General features: G+C 50.9%; 1 protein-coding gene across 1 annotated transcript; it reads left to right on the top strand.

Annotated features, from left to right (window-relative positions):
* The first annotated feature begins 859 nt into the window (after window positions 1–859).
* On the top strand, window positions 860–4,435 carry LOC119106300 (transmembrane protease serine 9). The gene has a single exon (XM_037229916.1). The coding sequence runs from the start codon at window positions 892–894 to the stop codon at window positions 2,812–2,814; it is 1,923 nt and encodes a 640-aa protein (XP_037085811.1). The 5' UTR covers window positions 860–891; the 3' UTR covers window positions 2,815–4,435.
* The last annotated feature ends 17,001 nt before the right edge of the window (window positions 4,436–21,436 follow it).

The raw sequence follows: 21,436 nt of genomic DNA, 5'->3' as shown, positions 1-21,436 counted from the left end.
TTAGTTACCTTAACGTAGTTTGAATGTATCTAAGCAGAAACCTTATGCAAAAATGAGCATCAGCATCACCACTCTACCCGCAACACCCTGCAGTCAGCATATCAACGTCACATATATGGCGCCGAGCGCCATGGTTCATTTTTTTCAGTTGGTAGTCCAGATAATTGCAATATTTCAATTGCAAACGTCCACGAATTGCATGATTTTACTACACCACAAAGAAATGTGTCAGAATTAGTACACTGTCGGCATCAAAATGAGTTCCTTCCAGCATAGAAGTAGGTAAGATGTCTAGAATTGCAGGTGAAATTGGTAAAACTTTTAGATATCACAAAAGTATCATAAGATACCTCATATGCTTGCTAAGTATACCACAAAATGAGCGGTTTAGAACACAGTGAAACTCGTTTCGCATATGAGAAATCACCACCCATAAAATAATGGCAGACATCGGATAGCCCAGAAGGAGGGAGTTTGTAACAAGTCGTCAGAAAATGCCACGAAACAAAGAATTCAGCGACGGACAAAGCCGGCCGGCGGCGACTGACGTGTGACGTTGCCGCCCAAACGTGTGACGTAAGCAATGGCGGCGAGATGCCGGGAGGCCGTCGCCAGTGCGGCGCCGGCAGCCATGGCAACGTGGAATGTCGCCTGTTTACACTGGGCTCAGTCCAGGCCCGTGAACATGTCCGTATACATGGACTGCGTTTACAGCATCTGTCCATCAGATCATGTCGCCTTTAAGCAGAACCACGTAGCGCATCCCTGCCCGCCAAGGCTACTGGAATGTCCCAGGTCCGGTTTGCGGCATGCAAGATGATATTATCCCGCCAGTTAGGAGGCGGCGGGGGCAGCGGTTGGACCGCGGAGAGTGTTGATCTTTATCCAGCGATGGGTGCCGACGCACGCGCGCTGCTCGGGGTTGTGCTCCTGCTTACTCTGCCGACGTGGCCGGCGGACGCGGTACGCACAGCCAACAGCGACCGGCCGGACCTGCTGCCGACGGACTGTGGCCGCCGCCTGGTGAGACCGGACGAGGCTGTCCGACCGTTTATAGTCGGGTCGGGTAACACCACCGCCTACTACGGCCAGTACCCGTGGCAGGCGCGGCTGGTCATGTATGATGCCAATGCCAGGGGGTACGTACATCACTGCGGCGGCATCGTCATCTCGCAAGAACACGTGGTGACAGCCGCCCACTGCGTGGTTGCGGTCGTCCCCAGTCAGCTGCTGGTGCGTGTCGGTGACCTTCGATTTGACGGCCGCGAGAGGTTTGAGCAAGAGTTCGCCGTCGCCAGCTTCCACGCGCACAGCCAGTTCGGCACGGGGCCTGGCCTGCGTCACGACGTGGCCCTACTGCGGCTGCGTCGCCGCGCCGGGCCCGGCATCGAGTTCGGCCGCTACGTGCAGCCGGCCTGCCTGCCGGCGGCCGACGCCGAGTACGAGACGTTCCTGCCGTGCGAGGTGTCCGGCTGGGGGCGTACCTCAGACGGCGCGCCCATCTCGGAGGTGCTGCGCGGCGTCTCAGTGCCGTTGGTGTCCGACTTCTTCTGCGGCGCGCCCGAGGTTTACCAAGATCGCTTCCTACCCGGCGCTATGTTCTGCTCGGGCCCGACGGGTGGCGGCGCCGACAGCTGCGAGGGCGACTCGGGCGGCCCGCTGGTGTGTGGCGACGCCGACAGTGGCCGTTTCGTGGCGTACGGCGTCGTGTCCTCTGGCGATCCGCTGGGCTGCGGCCGACGACCCGGCCTGTACACCAAGCTGTCAGCATACGTCGACTGGCTGCTGCCCCGCCTCCAGCTGGACCAGGAAGAGGACGCGGCGTCGAGCACGCCTGTGGCCTCAGCACCGCACCTCGCCGACCGTCCTCTCGGCGACTTGAACCAGACTTGCCTAACCCCGGACGGCGCGGCCGGCCTCTGTCTCCACTTGAAGGACTGTCCCAAGCTGCTACAGACCCACGTCGGGAACCGGTCAGACCTGCTGGCCAGGCCTCTCTGCGGGCTGGACGCGGCCTCCACGCCCCTGATCTGCTGTCCTGGACGCGGTTGCGGACGGACCAGCTTCTCGCCACCCGAGTACCCGGGGGCCGCGCTCGCCAAGGACGCCACTGAGTTACCCTGGATAGTGACCCTTTCCAAAATGGTGACTCGTGACGGATACGCGACTTTTTGCGCGGGCGTCGTGATCTCCGACCAGTGGGTGTTGACGTCAGCAACCTGCGCGACAACCAGCGACCTGAAGGTGCGCTTCGGTTCCCCTGACATTCCCAGTACAGCCTCGTTTTCGCTGAACGTTGTCGAGGCTGTGCGGCATACGGAGTACTTAGGGTGGGAAAACTCAGCTCAAGACATTATGCTGATGAAAACTGAGTCAAAAATTTCGTTTTCTAGCATCGTGAACCCAATATGTCTGCCAGATGCGTCCCTTCTTTCGACCGTCGTAGCGGGCAAGCACCTTCTATATGCGGGCTGGTCGAGGCCTTTAGTGAAGTGGGCGAGAACAAAGGTGATCGACTTCAATGTATGCGGAAGTGTGGTAGAATTTTCCAGGTATCTCTATGGGAGAGGACTGTTTTGCACAAAGTGGACTGATTTGGATTTTTTGTCCGTGAAGCTTGACTGTGCATCGGATCTCCGTGGTTCTGTGGCCATGGACATCGTCAATGAAAATGGCATTGAGACATGGCATGTGGTAGGGCTGTCTATTTCTGGACTGGGATGTTCCGATCAATCGGTTCCTTCCGCGGGCATCTTTATCTCCTTAGAACCACATCTGGACTGGATCAGGTCGGTCATCTCCGAGGCCTCATAAACTTGCTTTAAGTTTTGGTAGATATTGAGCTGTGTTTTTTCCAGGCTATCTTCACCGAGTTTCAGTGTGACATGAGCTGGGCCTTGACAAGCTGGATGCAGACGAAGATTTCGCTCTGCACGAATTTGCGGACTTGTATTGTTTTAAGAACTTGGAGGTAGATTTGTCTTCTCATTGCCTCTGCTCATTTCGAGTACCTTGCAGTGCGTGATGTTTTTTCCGACCCCTGCGTCGAGAGATAGCATAAATGTGAGCTTACTCCAGTACCGGGTTAGGGTGACTTTATCCGGCATCTAAATGTCTCGGCTGTGTCTAGTGCTCTATTTGTGACATGCCGGAGCTGTCAGAATGTTGGTAATGTCTGTTACTTGCATTTGCATTTAGGAAGCATGCAGAATCTTGCAATGGGAGAGGGAATGGAAATGACGGTTAAAAAAATATATTTAAAAATCACCACGCGCACGCGCGCGCGGTTTTTATTGCGCATACCAGCATAGCATCTTGGAAATCTTCTGAGTCTTACAGAAAGAAGGCAAACCCATTTCAGCTTAACGTCCTACCTAGCCCGTTATTGACCTCAGCTTCGTCCGTTGTGCTACTCAGCGGTACACCATTTACCGGGAGGGGTGTCCTTGCCCCCCCCCCCCCCGTCTTACCTCCAGAACAGGCGGGCGGAATTGAAACAAAACCGCAATGGATAACACTGTGGCGCGCGGTCCCAGACCACACAACACGCTTACGCGGCAGACCTGAGCCAGGTCGCTGCGGCCGACCTGGTCAGGTCGCTGCGGCGGACCTGAGCCCGCCGCCTGCCGCCGCGGGTCTGAGCCCACTCGGGCATGGAAGGTATGCGCTGCGATGCAGTTCAAATTATAACATAATCATTAGTGCAAGTAATTGCCCGAAATTTAGTACTTGCATTCTTCATAACCGCATCGAGGATATCCTTTGATATGTTTTTGGTGCGTACTTGTTACTAACCAGAATTTTGTTTCACGTCACTTTTTAGGTTGGATTTTAAGATAGGATTTTAAGACCTCTTGCCCTGAAAAGGGTAAGAGGCCTTATTTCTCATAAGTGTGCGATAGAGTGGACAAAACGAGTTTGTTGTTGCAGTTGCAGTTTCTGAAACCTGAACGGTGTTGCACGCTGCAACTAGCACTAGGCGCGGTGCGCACCGGACGAGCGAGGACAACCGTAGTAAAATGATGTTTCCAAAAGTCTAAATATCGATTGGCAATATTGAAAGATAACACCGGGGTGTCTGTTTCACAGGCATAATTTTGCAGGTGTGCTTTAAGCAGATTAGTTCCACCGGCAGATTTCAGCATCAGTTCGCGGTGCTGTAAATGCCAATCCGTTCCTGCGATCAATCTAGAAATTGTGTAGGTGTGATATATACCGGGCTGACTCCGAAGCGCACGAATTGATCTCGCAAAGCGTTAAAGGGAACTTCTGGTTGTCTAGCACAGTAAAACGTAAAGGGTATCAATCAGCTTGTCATGAAATAAGCGTTAGTGACGTCTTGACAATACTGAGTTTTCAAGCAACTGAAATCAATTTTGTGTGGCATAAAACATTCGGGTTAATAAAAACAAAGGGTTGACATATTATATCTACCAGAAACTATGTATATACATATATATATATAAATTATATTCTTATTAAATAATATATATATATATATATATGTTGTTTCATATGTACCACCATCTTCGTCCGTCCGTTTGCCCCCCCCCCCTCCTAGTGTCACCGCCTAATTTTCGTCACCGTTCACCGTTGCGCGGCCAACGGGGACTGCAGCGCTGGGCTTCACGATTTTTGTCTGTAAGACTTGTGGGCAGAGAAAAAACCTTCACTTGCCCACGGACGTAGGAGACTCACACATTGCCCGCCCTTCACGAAAGAAGGCTGAAACGCTCCGATTGTAAAGTTCTATTCAACATATTATTTCTCGAAATGTCGATTGCGATGACATTACGCGCATTACATCACTGAATATTGAGAAAGTGCTTTAGAAGCCTAAATCTTTTTCAGCAATGTCGTGTGGTGAAACAGTTTGTGGGCAATTTGTGGACACACTTCTCTGTCTCTCAATTTTTTGAAGCGTCATTTTGGTCTAGTTTTCAATATGTTCCTCGTCCTTACCGAGATGTCTCCTCAGCAAAAAATAAAAATAACAAAGACCGCTCAGTGAAGACGCAACCCACTGTATGAACACTATATGACTTCACGTACCTGTTGTGCTGAGTCTGAGCATTGTCTAATGGATGATCCCAACGACTTATTCAGTTCATGAATAAAACCTTAAATATATTTCCCATTGGCAAAAAATGTATGGTGTAGTAATGGGAATTTAAAAACTGAAGACGTCATTATTATCTTCGTGCATAGCTTCGTTCATGTTAGTATGGCGCGGTTCGCCTTGAAATGCTTCATTACGGCAATGAGCGTTGTCAGTCATCTGGATTTGTGTTGCGGTGTGTTTTGCAAGAGGGATTTTGGGGAGCTGGGAGGTGTAGGTGTACTTGAATGTAACATTCGGCGAATAGGTAGTGGGCGTTGTGAGTAGAAACTAGCTACATTCATACCTTGGTGGAGTCATATAGATAGGTCATACCCAATTTTGCAAGGATGCATACCCAACCCTATTTGTAGAGTCTATGGCTGTGTATGGGGCACGGGTCTGAATAATTATATTCTGAACATTTGGTCTTGTATTATGTGAAGATGCTCAGTTCACTGCAACACACAACTGATAGCAGAACTTCAACATCATGCCTTAGTATGGGGACGGTATCACTGAAATCATTCATTTTATGTTCGGAAAAGACACTGGAAGTTGGACAGATTTGACAACATTCTGTTTGGAATGCAACTGACCGAAATTCCATCGCGGTATTTGTTTGTGTAACTTTTGGAGATAAAATCAGCATATGATGGCAGTGTTTTCCATTTTAAGGATATTCTTGCCTGAAAGGAAGTGCATTATGAAACGAATTCAGGCTGACTGATACATCACATTGACACCTTTGCCACGCTTTGCTAATTAGGAAAAGCTAATACCAGAAACCTAGGGCTGTTTCAAATTGCAGTGCCTTCCAATATGCGTCTGATATGTTCAAGTATGCCTATTTGAAGGCCCTCTTGAAATTCAGGAGTACTTTTATGTTCAAACATTGAAATATATGTGGATGTCTCCTAAGTGGTCTAAATTTGTGAGAGATCATGCGTTGGATCATGTTCGGTAAAGCAGAATGCTAAGTTGAGGATAGGACTAATCCATTTGACGCAAGATTCAGGATATCTTCAGGCCTCATCTTGATGGCATATTTCCCGTATGTGTGGAACGCACATGGGGACCGGCACATTAACGGAGCCATATGTCATACGGATATCCATAAAACACAAAAATATACACCATTGTTCTCAGAATGGAACCGAAAACACGCCTGCTTAAGTTTCGTGTCGGCACTGGGCATGGTCTTGTGGGTGATGGTATAAATCTGTGATCTGTAATATGTTATATTACATATTTCATGTTGATATTACAAGTAATATGTAATGCAACTAAATCTGTAAGTGAGATCATTTGAAAATTCGACCCTTGATCTGCCAAAATGGGGTCAGTTATTGAACAGCAGCATGAAAGCTGTACCAATAGCGAGTTCTCCTTGGGACTAATTCACTGGTGTTTTCCACTAACCTCTACATTCATTACTTTAGAAACGCCAGGGGGTGGGGTTGGTATCACGCCCCCCCCCCCCCCACACCCCGCCTCCATCAATCCGCGTTGTGAAAGACGGCTAATCAGGGCGAGGGTTGAGGAGACAGATAAGGCCGTTTGTACTTTGTAGGACACAGACATGAGCTGATTTGACCTCTGCTTGCGAGCGCGTATGCTCAAAACTAGGCTACATTTCTTCACTTATTCACTTTGATTGGAGGTTGAACATTTCCAGACAAACATGAATTGACCATGGTAATAGGGGAGAGTAGGGAGAGTTGTATCAGTTTTTACGCTGAAGTCTCTCCTCACTGAAAATAGTTTATGCTGCGCTCTTACCACCATTTCCCTGCTAACTTTGTGCTGAGTAGCGTCCGACTACCACAGGATGATCTTACACGGGTGGTGGATGCGTGGCCAAGCTTATGAGGGCTGTATCGGTAGTTATCGGCGCCATGCCCAGACGACCTTGGCGATGTATGTACGACGCCTCTGTAGTCCTCCGCTGGTACAATTATTGTACAATGATGGTCTTGGCCGTGGTCCTGGATGCGATGCCGCTCCATTATCCTTGACAAATCGCGTTCCTGGCAAGGCGTCTATTTCTGCCATTCACCTGGCTCACCTCCCCACGCTGCAACGTTCCTAAACGGGAGCACAAAGATTACCTTTGATCCGTGTCATGCCAACGTTTGACCATTTACCAATGCTTACAAGCCTCGAACAATGATGCTACATGGGCAGTAGCGAATTAGGCATAAATGACCTCAATGGATGCAGTAGCTAAATGTCCTTACTTATTGCGGAACGTCGCGTGCCCATTATGGCTGGCTGAGCGTCGCGGGCGCCATTATGGCTGGCTGAGCGTCGCGGGCGCCATTATGGCTGGCTGAGCGTCGCGTGCCCATTATCGCTGGCTGAGCGTCGCGGGCGCCATTTCCGGCGCCATAAAACTGTCTTCCGATGTTGTATCGTCAGTGGGGTCTCTGATATTTCATGTGCTCTTCTGAGGATCAGGAAAATGCAGCAGCAGAAGAACGGGCGGAAATCGTGGTAAGTCGTATGCTCATGGAGTTACGATGTGCATACATACATACAGGGTTATGTGCACGGGGGAGTTACCGGTTACGTTGGTGCGTGGTTGTGTCAGTTGTGAGCATGTCGTAATTTATCATGCGTGAAACTTTACTGATAGTTGGGAACGCTAACCGGTAATACGCATAGGGGAACAGTGTATATTCTTTGAACATATTTTAAGAAACAGCTGCAAAAGGCAGTGTTACTACACCCTTTCAGGTACGTGATTTTACGATGTCAGAATTCATGATATATCTGGATTCTGAGGCGCTAACCATTCCTCTTTGGTGGCTCAGTGTTTCCAGGTTTCTTACTAACATGCTCAGTGACATTGCCAACGACTGCTTAGTCCGCCCTAAATTTTTAATTCTCAGATTTCAGTGACCTTACTTTAAAGACATGGACAAAAGGGTGCATGTTTGTGTATGGAACTCCTTTTTTCACAACACATCTGTATAAGACGCCTTCCCTAGGCTGCACAGCACCGCCAGTAATACAAACCGCTGAATTTATTACGTTATGTTCAATACGTAATACTTTGGTAGAAATAATACTAAAATCTACTAATACTAATAGAAAACAATCGTCGGTCCAAAGGGTCCATTGGCCCCGGGGAACCTAAAGGGACACGTGACTCAATGACAATGACGTGGCAATGACGTGACAATGACCTCCTTGCCTGCGCTACGGGACCAGAGCCAAATTTGACTTATGCTGGACCGGCACGGCCCGTCCGAATCCATTGCCCTCATCTAACCTATGGTTTTGCCCCCAATTTTTTTTTTGGAGGCCCTTTTTTCCAAAACTAAAGGCTTTGTAGATGCTCGTAGACTACTAAAGGCCAGGCCAAGGAGACCTCCATGACTGAGCTAGAGAGCAATCAATCGGTTCAGAAGCCCTGCGCTACGTTAAGCGGTGTGTTTCTGATCATGAGGTCATCTTTATGTATCAAGTCAATGCTCTAGATAAGTGGGCCCAAGTGATACGTTAATAAGCCCCTTTGCTGGCTTGGGAGGCCTCCGTTTACGACCTAGAAGGTTTTGCACTGAGTTAGGAGACACCTTCCATATCCAGGAGGCCTCATTTATTATAGGAAATCCCCTGTATGCATAGGATGGTCGCAGCACCAGATCAGGATGCTGGGATAATGAGGCTCCTTGGCTAAATATGCATATAGGGATCTCTTAACTGAGAACAAAATGTTTTCGCAAATCGAAAGCGTTCTGTTCTAAACTGAGAGATCCCTATATGCATCAGCAAGTCCTTTTTTGGACCAGGATGTCCCGTTTTCGGAACGTGAGACCCTTTACTGGATAATCAGAATGATAAATTAATAATAAATAAATAAATTTTCTGGATATTTCTTGAATATGATGCAATGTCACAAATTGATCAGGGGCACATACCCTCGATGCCCCTTCCTTTGAATAACACTACCGAGGACCCCCCCCCCCCGCCTGAGAGGAGGCCCCCTGAAAAAATCCTGCCTCAGCTCAAAAATCGTGGCTCCACGCTCCTTGACACAGCTCTGATTAGTTGCTTTCACTTATGTTTTGGGCTGTGGCCGCAATTGAAAATGGCTTACGTCGTCTTGCTGGATGATGGCGTTTTATTTCAAGTAGATTGAAGGCCAGAAGCGTTTCGCCATTATGAGTTTGGGGTATTTATCCTGATGTTAATCGACCTTCAGTATGCGAGAAGGCAGGGATAGCACTTTGTATGCTTTCGGGGCCTGTGCCTCTCCCAATCCGGGCTCACGACCGTTCAATGCTTTTCTGAGCACCTCCATCCCAATGCAAAAAGGGTATCATGGGCCAATGAAATGCAGCAAGTGTCTGAACTGTTGGTGCACTACGTACCTAAACGCATCACTATCAGTACCATCATTATCATAAATCATCATGATTACTATTACATCGGCTTAAAATGAGAAGTCACCGCTTGTACACCAAAACCATTGTAATACCGACAATTTTTCACATCATGGAGCCGAATCAAAACAGCCGAATTCCGAGAAGAAGTCAGACTTGTGGGCAGGTTAAGTGAACTTTATCGCTCGACCCTCCTCTAGCCGATTTAAGCAAACGACTCTCCTGCCAGGAGGTACTGGTCGAATGACGTTACCAAGAAAACATTGCCTTTTTGACAAAACTTGGTGTTTACAAGCTGTTCTCATCGGTCACTTGTTACCGTGACTATAATTAAATGCTTGCTGAGTGAGGCGCGACCCTCGAAAACCTGCCGCAACGCTTTATTTGGTCTTAATTTGAATGGAGCAAATGGCAATGACATGTGAGGTTTGTGGATTGCCTGTACGTCCCTGTTACTTTTGGCTCGCATCTGGCCACCACGACGGAGCCAGGAGGTTGTTGACGGACAAAAGATGGGCAAAATATCCCAGACCTTTGTCGGGTCAGTCGCATGATTTTGTCGGGGCACCGTCACCCTGTGACTCATGCGGTTGCAGAGCATTCGCTGCCTTTTCTTGTGTTTAATTCGTCACTAACCCTCGCCCCTCTGGGCGTTTTTCTTTCCCTCATCTTAGTAGAGGGTTTCAGAGACAACTTTCAGCGCTCGAAAAGTATTTTTCTCACATTTCGTCATTACTATGAAATGCGAGGGCTGCATCTGATTGATCCTTACAGATACTTGCGAAGATTATGCCTATTTCTGTGTAGGCTAACACAGCAGCCCGTCAGCATGCACATCAACCTCATGTTTAGTTGAATTCGAAGCATGCGCGGAGTCAAAACTGACTACGGTCGGCTGTCACTGTTTGTGTTTATGACGCAGCCCTAACATTTTGATTGGATGAAACTCTGGGTGGGATCAGCGTCCACGCTAAGCAGTGTTTGTGGAGTGACCCCAGCCCCCACCAACCCACTGCGAAGAACTTGGTGACGAAAACTTAATGAAAGATGAGCGTGCCGCAATGCTCGACAAGGTACCTCCCGCCACCCGACGTTTATTACCTGACCATACTTTATGGCGTGCTTCAGGCTCGACACGAAGCTTAAGCTCAAGAGGCGTAAATACTCGGGCTCATGATGAAGTCATGAGACTCATTGCTTCAAGTGCCCACGAACACCGCATAAAACGTCGAGTTTTGTCAACATGGTGGACGCCGGCTTGATGACGTCGTCCAAGTGGTACCTCTTGGTAAGATGAAGGTTGATTGTGTCCAGGATAGTGACACCCGACTCATCGCGGCAAAGCACCGCCAGCTCAAGGTCCTTCTTGCTTTTCTTGAACAGAAACGCTTCATTGTGTAAAGCAAGAGAAGGGGAAGGGGAGAAATATTTCAGCAGCATTCCTGTGTTGCGTGTTTTACAGGTACTCCGACAGTCACCGCATCTTGGCCTGAAAATTGCTGAGAGCATGCGCCAGGTTGAAGGAAAGTCTCGAAATGAGTGTCTCCTGCGGCAGTTTGGTCTTCCGTGCTATATCGTGCAGAACGCGGTTCATCTGATATCTATATTATTGGTATATGTGGCATACTGGTACGGTGTATTGGTATGTGGTATATTTGATGGTATATTCGATCTGACGACCACGTTTTCTCGCGATAAAATCGTCCTGAACCCAACTCCACTGAAGGTGTCAGAATAAGGAGAGTCTAGTGACGCGCATCGCCTGTTGGTCGCAGTGATCGTTCGATACTGTGTGAAGAAAAGCCACTGGAGAACCGTTGTGTGGCTAAATACGAACGACACTGTGATTGCGTGACCGTGTTATGGTCAAGCTGTCAACCTGAATGATACGCACAGTCGTGTCTGCCTGATCCTCTTCGCTGATTTGGCGGACGTAAGATCTCGTTTAGGTGCCATTTTTGCGTGATATAAAGAACACTACAAGCCGGTATTTGCTTGTTCGTGTACAATTTTAAGTGGACGGATGAACGATCCTTGTGGAACGACAGTCGTGCGGTGCTGGTAAGAGGTTGGTACGCCCCTGTTGAGGGGGTGGGACGTGGATGGCACGGGAAGGTTCACCCCTGGGAGGTGAGGTTAAGGGGGGTGGTACGGCGTTAGTTTGTGAAACTGCGAAGTGGTCGTGCGAGCCTGGTAGTAGTGTGGTATGTGTAGTAGGAAGGTCGTAGAACAGGCCCGTGTGGTGCCTAGGTGGTAGGTGTGTCGTTAACAGCCGGTAATATGGTTGGACAAATCGACCACCAGCCCTGTTACCGACGAAAGTGGTGGCATTTCTTGTCAGTGTGTGGTTTGCGGAGGTGTCAGATCTGGCATCTTCTGCGTAGGTGTTTCCAGCACCGGACAGTAGCTGCCAAACACGCCAAAGATTTCGTTGACTGCCACAACCGTAGCATAGTGCCCAAATCACACACTCCGCATATCAGTGCGGCGCGTTTAGAGGCGCGGTGAGGCAATGCGATGATGATGAGGATGATGATGATGCATAGGTGAGGCAAGCGAGCTGGAAGCAGACGAGTTATGATCATGGTTACGAGACGTCAAAGCACATGCGAAAAAACAGTCACCTTTTGGGAGTGCATACTACCATTTTACTGATGGATTGAACCACCGTCATGAAATATCTCAGCAGGTTGGTCGAGCTTGTTTACGTGCAGTGCTCGCATTCAAGTTTATAAATGGCATTGCTTGAATATTGGCTGGCTCTGCACATGGCATGGTCTGGTGATTGTAAATTGCAGAATGGACGTATTTGGAATGGTTACGTCTTTGGTTATTATGAACTGCTTTTCGTAAAAAAGTATATTTTTGGTAGGGTATATTTCACAGTAAGCTTATCTTTGCTCCTACGTAATGGGCCAATATATCTGGGTTCGGGCCTAAGCCTGTAATATTGGAGATCGGGTTTACCAAATGCGACATTAGCTGCTTCCGAAGAGTGTAGTGGTGTTGCTATCAATCGAATAATGGTAACATCTCGTGGTGATTTATAGCTGGTACGTTTGCCTACATCTCGCAGTTAATGCCATGTCCTTAGTTTCCGTGATTACCGAAATCTAACTCTATTGCTTAAAGGTTTTCCAAGTCAGCGCATAAATGGTTTATACTCAAATGCGGAGTAAGCATGTGCTCATCGGTCTCCGCTGAGACCACTGGAGTTTTTCTGTTTCTTCTCTGCTAAACGCTGTTTCTCTCCGGTCTTTGTAGCCCTGGCTTGTCGCGACCAGAGACTAGCTTTTCCTGGGTTCTTCAGCTCGTCGCAGTTCATCAATTTTTCGTTTCCGAGTGGACAGGAATACTCAGGTGGATTTTGATGATATTGTAATGCTGCGAGAAATCCCTGCCGGACCAGACAGCTTGCATACAAATACCTTGCGTTTAGGCACTACAGCACACATTCAAAAGCCTTGCACAGCTCGGGACCGAAAAATGTCTAGCGTTGCGAACCATGACTGCAAAGTTCTGGTCCGAGGCGTGGCTGGCTGAGCCAGTGCCTTAAAACCACAAAATGTCCAGTCAACTGGCATCAGGACCAGCGCAGCCAGCGGGGCGCCAAACAGCGGCAGCGGCGCCAAACCGCGACAGCGGCGCCAAACAGCGGCAGCGGCGCCAAACAGCGGTAGCGGCGCCAAACCGCGACAGCGGCGCCAAACCGCGGCAGCGGAGCGCCTGCTCACCCGTCAGCCCTCTGCCGGACTGTGCCGCCGCCGGCCCGTGTCCGACAAAAGCGACACACGGATTCGCGAGCACCGTGTGTGTTGCGTCGACAGCTGGCGGCTCTGGAGTGCTGATGCAGCGGGTGCTCGCTCCGAGACGGTGCAGCTGCGCGAGCGGCGCCAGAGGGCACAAGGGCACTCGTCGGATGGGGTCGTGCTGCCACCGCTGGTGGTGTCAAGCTGCCACCGTCGTGCATGGTGGTGTCGGGACGTTACTGTTGCGTACGGTAGTGTCGCGCTGCCACCGCCCCATGCGAGGGTGTTGCGTAGCTTCCGCTGTGTACGATGGTATCAAGCTGCCGTCGATGTGTACGATGGTATCGATTTGCCGCCGCTGTGTACGATGGTTACGATGGTATCGATTTGCCGCCGCTGTATATGATGGTATCGATTTGCCGCCGCTGTGTACGATGGTATCGAGCTGCCGCCGCTGTTTACGAGGCACCAATGCGTTTCTAGACTTAAAAATTGCTTCGTCAACCGTGTGCCATGTGCAGTTGCATTGTGCGGTGAGTGTAGACTGCTTGTGCTTACCATGTCATTGAAATGAATGACGCGGGAAATGATGATGCTATTGGGTTTATGAGTGTATTGGCTACTGATACTATTTCGCGCTGAAATGATGCCGGAGAATTCGGAAAATATGATGCCTGGGACAGATAACACAGGCGCTGTTTCTTTAACATGTCCGATGCGGGCAGTTCTCCCCGTAGACAGACAGGGGTTTGGCCGCATCAATCCGCGACCGACCACGGAAAAAGCGTAGGAACCGATTGGTCTACGCACAAATCACGGGTGGGGTGGCGTAAGCCATGGCTTATTCTACCTTAGTTGTGACCTAGCTCGACCGCGCAGTTTTATACTACATCAACTATATTTATACAAGTACATTACATTTATACTGCTGTCTCCAGGTTTGTCTTTTTCTTGGTTTTTTATTATTACTTTTCCCACTCCTGGGCCCAACGCTCAGCGGGCCTGATCAGTGCCATCGCAAGTCACACGCGGCGGGCGTCCTCGCTACTGCCGCGGGTCACACCGATCACTATAAAACGCAGCCCGGAACGGACGCACAGTCACGACAGCGACTGGCGCCAAGCGGGGAAACGGACACCTCGAAATCGCCGCGCGTGTTCAATTACATCTATGACGCTGGATGGAAAGGGCGGTCCTCAAATACAGCCCGTCACCCTAGTCCTGGGGCAGTGGCACCACGCTCGACCTACAGCCGCAAGTGGCGGCAATCTGACCCAAAAGCTGCAGCTTTCTCCGGCACTTGAAACCCGCACCCACCGGCAGGTGGGCGTGACTGGCATGTTCCTCGCGGAGGCTGGGCGGTGCCTGTTAGATGATACGGGTGTCGCAATAGGTATCAGTATATTGCGCGAACCATTCCGGGTGGATTGATTAATATTCTGTTCGAGCATATTCTAATGCTTTGGAAGGCGATAGAATGCATGACAACACCACAAACAGGGAGTAAAAGGTCCATTAAAGAGCGACAACTTCGTCAGGAAAGCATGGGTAAGCAAATAAAACATCACAAAGTCATTTCAGATCCGCAGTCACCATCTCGCCTCGCATCTGGCCGGCACTTAGCCACGGAATGAGCTGCTTCTATTTCGGGACACAGTCAAGACCGAGGAGAGCAGTTCCAGATCTGGGCTGCACGGCGCGAAAACATGCGGCGCGACGATGGGAAAATGGCGCGAAAAGACGGGAGCTCAAGCGCTGGCCGACGCCACCCCGTTGGTCCTCCAAGACGCAGATGCGCTCGTGTGGACAACTTCTTTGAGTCTACTGCATTAGATAGGACGTTCTTTGGATTGACAGGCCCCGTTTTGTGTCAAGGGGGTGGACGTTGCTGGTACAGGAGGCCCCCTTCATGAACATGGAGGGCCTCGTACATAACATTGTCGAACGATGCCACTGAATGAGCCGTTTTTCCCCCCTATGAAACCGTGTTAAAAAGTAAAGAAATCTAAGGTACACCTTTCCATTGTACAGCGAATTTGAGTGCGATCTGGCCAATTGTGCAGATGTGGGGTTGCGAAGCATTGTAGCCGTTACAGTGGGTAGCAAATATGTCGGGTTCAAAGCTTTCTTGAACTCTGCTTTTTCACGTATCTTTATCGTCTATCTTTCATCTTGTAGCTAATCGCATCGCCACGTATGTGAAGAAGAAAGAATTGCTGACGATGACAGCTGACTCGACGTGCGTCCGTCCACACGTTGCCGGTCCTCCGGTGCGGCGGAGTCGGACCGGCCCCGCTTCCGGCAGCGGCGGAGCGGCCGCGCCGCACTCTCAGATCAGTGCTGGGTCACAGGACCGGCCGCTCTCTCGCCGGGTCAACAGAGGGCGGCCGGGCGCCTCTGTTCGCGTGTTCACGGTCGGTGGCACAGCAGGGACAGTGCCGGGTATGTGGGGCGTACGTACATCCTCCGCGGCCGGGGACGGCGCCGGGTATGTGGGGCGTGCGTACATCCTCCGCGGCCGGGGACAGTGCCGGGTGTGTGGGACGTGCGTACATCCTCCGCGGCCGGGGACGGCGCCGGGTATGTGGGGCGTACGTACGTCCTCCGCGGCTGGGGACAGTGCCGGGTATGTGGGGCGTACGTACGTCCTCCGCGGCCGGGGACAGTGCCGGGTATGTGGGGCGTACGTACGTCCTCCGCCTGCCGGGGACAGTGCCGGGTATGTGGGGCGTACGTACGTCCTCCGCGGCCGGGGACAGTGCCGGGTATGTGGGGCGTACGTACGTCCTCCGCCTGCCGGGGACAGTGCCGGGTATGTGGGGCGTACGTACGTCCTCCGCGGCCAGGGACAGTGCCGGGTATGTGGGGCGTACGTACGTCCTCCGCCTGCCGGGGACAGTGCCGGGTATGTGGGGCGTACGTACGTCCTCCGCGGCCGGGGACGGTGCCGGGTATGTGGGGCGTACGTACGTCCTCCGCGGCCGGGGACGGCGCCGGGTATGTGGGGCGTACGTACGTCCTCCGCCTGCCGGGTCATCGGCAGGCGCCGAGCTCTCGCGCCGCCGGCCAAGTGACCTTGAACAGCTTTGCCAATAAATCAAGACAAGACAAATGAACAGCCGTCCGACCGAAGACACCAAAATTTAATGACATCTGCCTACAAACAAGGCGGAAAAGCTATACGGAAGCCATTTCTCGGTATGTAAAAGACAAAAACGCTCACGGAGTACGCAGACCACGGAACCTTGTCTCTTACCATCGCAACATAAAAATATGCAGCTTTCTTATGGAAAACCCGCTTTGACATACTTGACAGACCAGAGTGCATCAATGTAGCGTATTAATCAGATGCCATCTTGAAGGCTGTAAACTTCGTTTTGTACACCACATTGGTGCAATCGCAACACTCTTGTGACACATTGCAGCGCACTTGCGCGACGGCCCACTTCTGGAGCAGGTGAGGCACGAACATGACAGGACATTAAGGGGAATGTTCTACGTTTGAACATATTGAAGCAAGCATCACATGTGACGGACAAGCTTGCTTATAACCAATGGTATACTTTTGAGTGAAAAAGGCCACTCTAGACAACACAATTTTTCTGTGGAGTAAATATGCTCCTCAATACGTTACCGTTTGACTGCGTCATTATATCTTGCACAGCGCATGTGATAAGAGCCAATTGAGGGCTGCTATATCTGGGCATCGTGCTCATGAACCATGGCAAGTACTAAATGATCTTATCATGACGTCATGGATTCCTGGAAGACCTTGAAATGAAAATGAAATGAAAAAGCTCAACGAAAGAGCTTGCACACATTCGAGAGTGTGTAGCTCAGAAACTAGAGGGGATTCGGTCTTAAGGACAGGGCTCTGAACTGCATCTAATGTTCTTCAAGATGGCTATTTCAGTTGAATGCCCCATACAAGTGTGGAACATTACCTTTAGCAAGACATCTGACGGCTAACACTGGCAGTCTTCAGAAATACAATGACACAAGACGTTTCCAAAGTTGGGAAGGCATCTCATTTTTAAATGAGGTCTCCCCAGCCCTAAGCAAACAGCGAAATTCTTGCGCAGATCTTCTGAGTTGCTGGGCGCTGGGCAGTAGCTACCGTCGATGCGACTGGGTTAGCTTTGTAGTGATGTATTTTTCATTACCGATGTCATTTATAAGCATTTAAGTAGCCATCACTACCGATGTCATTTATAAGCATATAAGTAACCATAGGAGAATTTATCTTGTTTGAGCTAAACGATGTTATAAACATGGAGAAAAGCACCTTTAAAAACTCAAAACTTATCAGTGGTACGTTATAATTGTCCGACGAGGAGATAAGGCTTTGCAAAATTACGTATTGGTAAGTGCATTTGCGAGAACCATTATGCATGCAGATAAGACTGTACTAATAGCATTACTCCTTGTAGAGTGACTAGGAGCATGGAGGGATGCGTTAGGAAAAGCTTTTAGCATTGTTGTATAGTCTTCTAGCATAATAGGCATCCAAGACACCTATTATATTTGTGAATGCATTTATCTCTCCATTCCCCTCTTTATTCTTTAAGGAATAAGGCTATTAGTACTGTCTAATTTATAAGGTCTTGCCAATGACGACTGCGTAAAGAGATTGACGAATATATAAGTGATTTTGTACGAGGAATCTATGACCTCAACTATCCCGCGAAATCGAAGGTGCGAAACTTAAAACGAGACATCAAAAACCTATGAATGCGTGATCAGCGGTCATTTCCAATCAGTCATGCACAGAAGAAAGTATTCCGCCACGATATCAGACATCAGCACCAGGCTTTTCATCAGAATTCTGTCCCACTCACACCACTTGGTTTTACTTGGTCTGGCTCAAGTTAATATAATGAATACATACATATAAGAGAATTAAGTAATACAAAGTAGAGTAAAATAATACATACGCATACATACGTACATACATACATGCATCCATACGTACATACATACATATGTATGTACCTATGTACATGCATACATATTATGTACCTATGTACGTATGTATGTATGTATGTTGCACAAATCAGGCAGTCTTCTGAGTAAGGTGAATATCTAGCAGGCCTGACGCGGTATAACTGAAAGCGTCAGAATCGCAGATTGATTTCTGACATATGCACTGCCAGGAGGATTGCCGGGGTTTGCTGAACTAACCAAAACACAGTCCACGCTAGCGCGAGAGCCCCCGCGAGTTCCTTGGGTTGAGGGCTGAATGGTCCCCATGCCTCGCGAGCGGCAGTTACGGACATCTTGGCAGACCGTCCGTTGTCGATCACTGTCGTCATAGACCGCTGAACTCGGGGCCACTCACCGGGTCGGGGGCGACCGGCCGACCTCGGCGGCCGACCCCGGAGGCGGATGAGCCCGGAACCAGAGACCCTCATGCTCCAGATGGCGCGGACCGTTGTGCAGGCCGTCATCGGCGAAGTGCCAGGCGGCGTCGAACTCGTCCTCAGAAGCATTAGGTCGTCTCAGTCACAAACAAAACGAAACGTCTATAACCACTGTTGCGTGCTGCTGCTGAGGCCGATATAACAGTAAGATTGGGCCGTAGCCCAGGATTCATCACCACCCGTTACCTCACAGAAAACGGCCGCCCTGGTGGGGCGGCTGGTCCGGCGGCTCGGCGGATGCTGTGGCGGTCCACCTGAGCCGCGTCGCGGGCCGAAAACCGCCCGGGTTCGTCGGCCGGGCTTCCCGCGAAGCTGTTCTCTTCCGCAGCGCCGCCCCTGGCCGCGGGTGAACCTTGCGTCACTTAAAGGGTCAAGAGGGTCACGTCACATAAGGGTTTTGTTACCAGGGATCAATGCCACTGCCAGATATAATGCCTATGACCCGAAAAATCCCATGATCCTTTCCGGATGGAGCCAAATGGGGCCTCACATTCACCCTTGAGATTTAGGCACGTATCTGGTTCCGGTGCTGACGTTCCTCTTTCGTCACGAATGGACTTTTCTGTGGCCTTGCTGTAAAGAAGAACTGCTTCATCTCTTTTCCAGTAACTGAAGCCTTCGCTGTTGAGGAGGGTCTGATATTGTGAACATCTTACTTGTCTGTAGAAGGGGCGCAAGCAGAGGGACACAAGAGGCCCCTACCTTCCTGGCATGTCCCTAGGGACTCGAAGAGCCCCTCGGGACGAGCGATCAAGGGCCCGAAGGCTGGAGATCGTGTTGAGGGCCTCGGCTCTGCGGATAGGGGCCTTAGATATTCGCCAGAGAGCCTATTGCCTTGATTGAAGGCCCTGGAACGTTGAGGACCCCATGTCAGTCAGAGACCGGAAATTTCGAATAGTCAGTTAGGCCAATAGGGGCCATTTTACTAGCAGGAGCCTGGCTCAAAGGCACAGTAATTATTGTGCTATGGCGGACAGGGGTTCGATCCATTCCAACCTGTCGTAAAATTGTGCACTAGGCTTACAGTGCCGTATAGAAAGACACGACTCAGAGCGCCCCTGAGCCCCGGACAAACTCAGAGCATCCCTGAGCCCACCTATCCTGGACAAACTCAGAGCATCCCTGAGCCCCACCTATGCTGGACAAACTCAGAGCATCCCTGAGCCCCGCCTATGCTGGACAAACGCAGAGCATCCCTGAGCCCCACCCATCCTGGACAAACTCCGAGCGCTCTTGGTACTACGCACTGGCCCTGGTGATTTGGTAAGGCAGAGGTCCGCGCACGCCAGTTATAAGGTAATTGTATTGGTCAGGCCCCCCTGGGACAATGAGGGGCCCTACATCAGGGGCATAGCTGGAGATTCTGTGAAGGTCGCGGGGTCCAGACGCCCCCCCCCCGGGCCCCGCGAAACTTAAAATGTGGGCGTCCGGGGGGGTCCAAAGTAGGTAGGTGCGGTGGTGCACTGGCCCATTCGAAGGACTCTCTGGCTCGAGCACCGCAAAGGAAACAATGACTGTGTTTAATGATGAGCGCACAAAAAGAGTTTATTCGCCAAATAAGAAGCTTCGACGTAACAAATCGCCTCCCCGTGATGCGCGGTGGGTCCAGCTGGAAGCCCCGGCTCTTTTCGAGCAGTTCGGTGGGCCCTTTCTGCCCACCCGGGCTGCTGGTAATTTAAGCGCCTTTACAGCTTCCTAGGGCCATCTGGACTTCCAACGTCTCACCAGAACACCAAGGGGACCCCGGGACTACCCAGGGGCTCTGACCCCTCAAGGGTCGTACTGACCGCCAGCGGCCCTGTGCATCTAGGGCACATCAGGCCAGTCATAGGCCGTTTTAGTTGTTCAGGGTCCTTCTGGCCGCTGAGGACCCCTTTGGTCATTGGGATCTCCCCAGCCGGTGGTGTTTCTTTCACTCTGGGGCTGCACCGGTCGTCCAGGGCACCGGCCGCCCAGGGTAACACCGGCCACCAATGGCCGCCTTTAGTTATTCAGAGCTCATCCAGGTCACGTAAGTGAGTGGAGAAGTGACGTCAATGGTCATATGGCTATTGACGATCCGCTGGCCGTGCAGCGGCCTGTCTAGTCGCCTGAAGCCTGAAACATTTAGCTCAATCACCGCCGCTCTCTGGACACTCGGGGTCTTATTAGCTCTTCAGGTCTTTTTGGCCGCTCGAGACCTTCTTACCGACCAAAGGCCCCTCCGACAGCGCGTGGGCCCATAGGGCCCACACGTGGTGGCGCTGGGAAAAGGCGTTCCCCAGTGTCGTCAGGGGCCGTATTGGTGCCCGCTCGTAGGGGTTCTAAGGGTTGACCATTGGACGTATTTAAAAACGTGAGCCTCTGTGGGGCGGGGGGACAGGGCGCTCGAATGCCAGCCAGCGGGCCTCCTGCGCCGATGAATACTCCTGCTCCCGTGTTATGAATACTAAACAGGATACGATGTGCAGTCGTGGAAACAATAGATGGAAGCCCACCCAGAAAGGCCGCAGAGTCCCACCTTCGGCCCATCCCCAGGAACCAATCCCACAGAGGCCACGGTACGAAGTGCCCCCGAGGTCATTCCCCGTGCTCCACATCGCACGCGCCCTGGTCCGTTGGAGGACACGTTCGCTTCCTCGCGAGTGTGCGGCACTCGGCTGCGCTACCTAGAATGCCTGGTGCGGCTGTCTCCGCCACCTAGCGGCCGGCCGCGGCTCCAGTGCAGGCGTAGCCGAAAGCCCGGGTGACGGCCGCCTGGCGACAGGTCTCCGAACCAACCACCCCGAGGTGTCGGGT

Source organism: Pollicipes pollicipes, unplaced genomic scaffold (genome assembly GCF_011947565.3).
Source record: "Pollicipes pollicipes isolate AB1234 unplaced genomic scaffold, Ppol_2.1 Scaffold_6138;HRSCAF=7277_pilon_pilon_pilon, whole genome shotgun sequence".
NCBI classification, from domain to species: domain Eukaryota; kingdom Metazoa; phylum Arthropoda; class Thecostraca; order Pollicipedomorpha; family Pollicipedidae; genus Pollicipes; species Pollicipes pollicipes.
The sequence above is the reverse complement of the archived record's forward strand: the minus strand, read 5'-3'. Positions and strand labels throughout refer to the sequence as shown.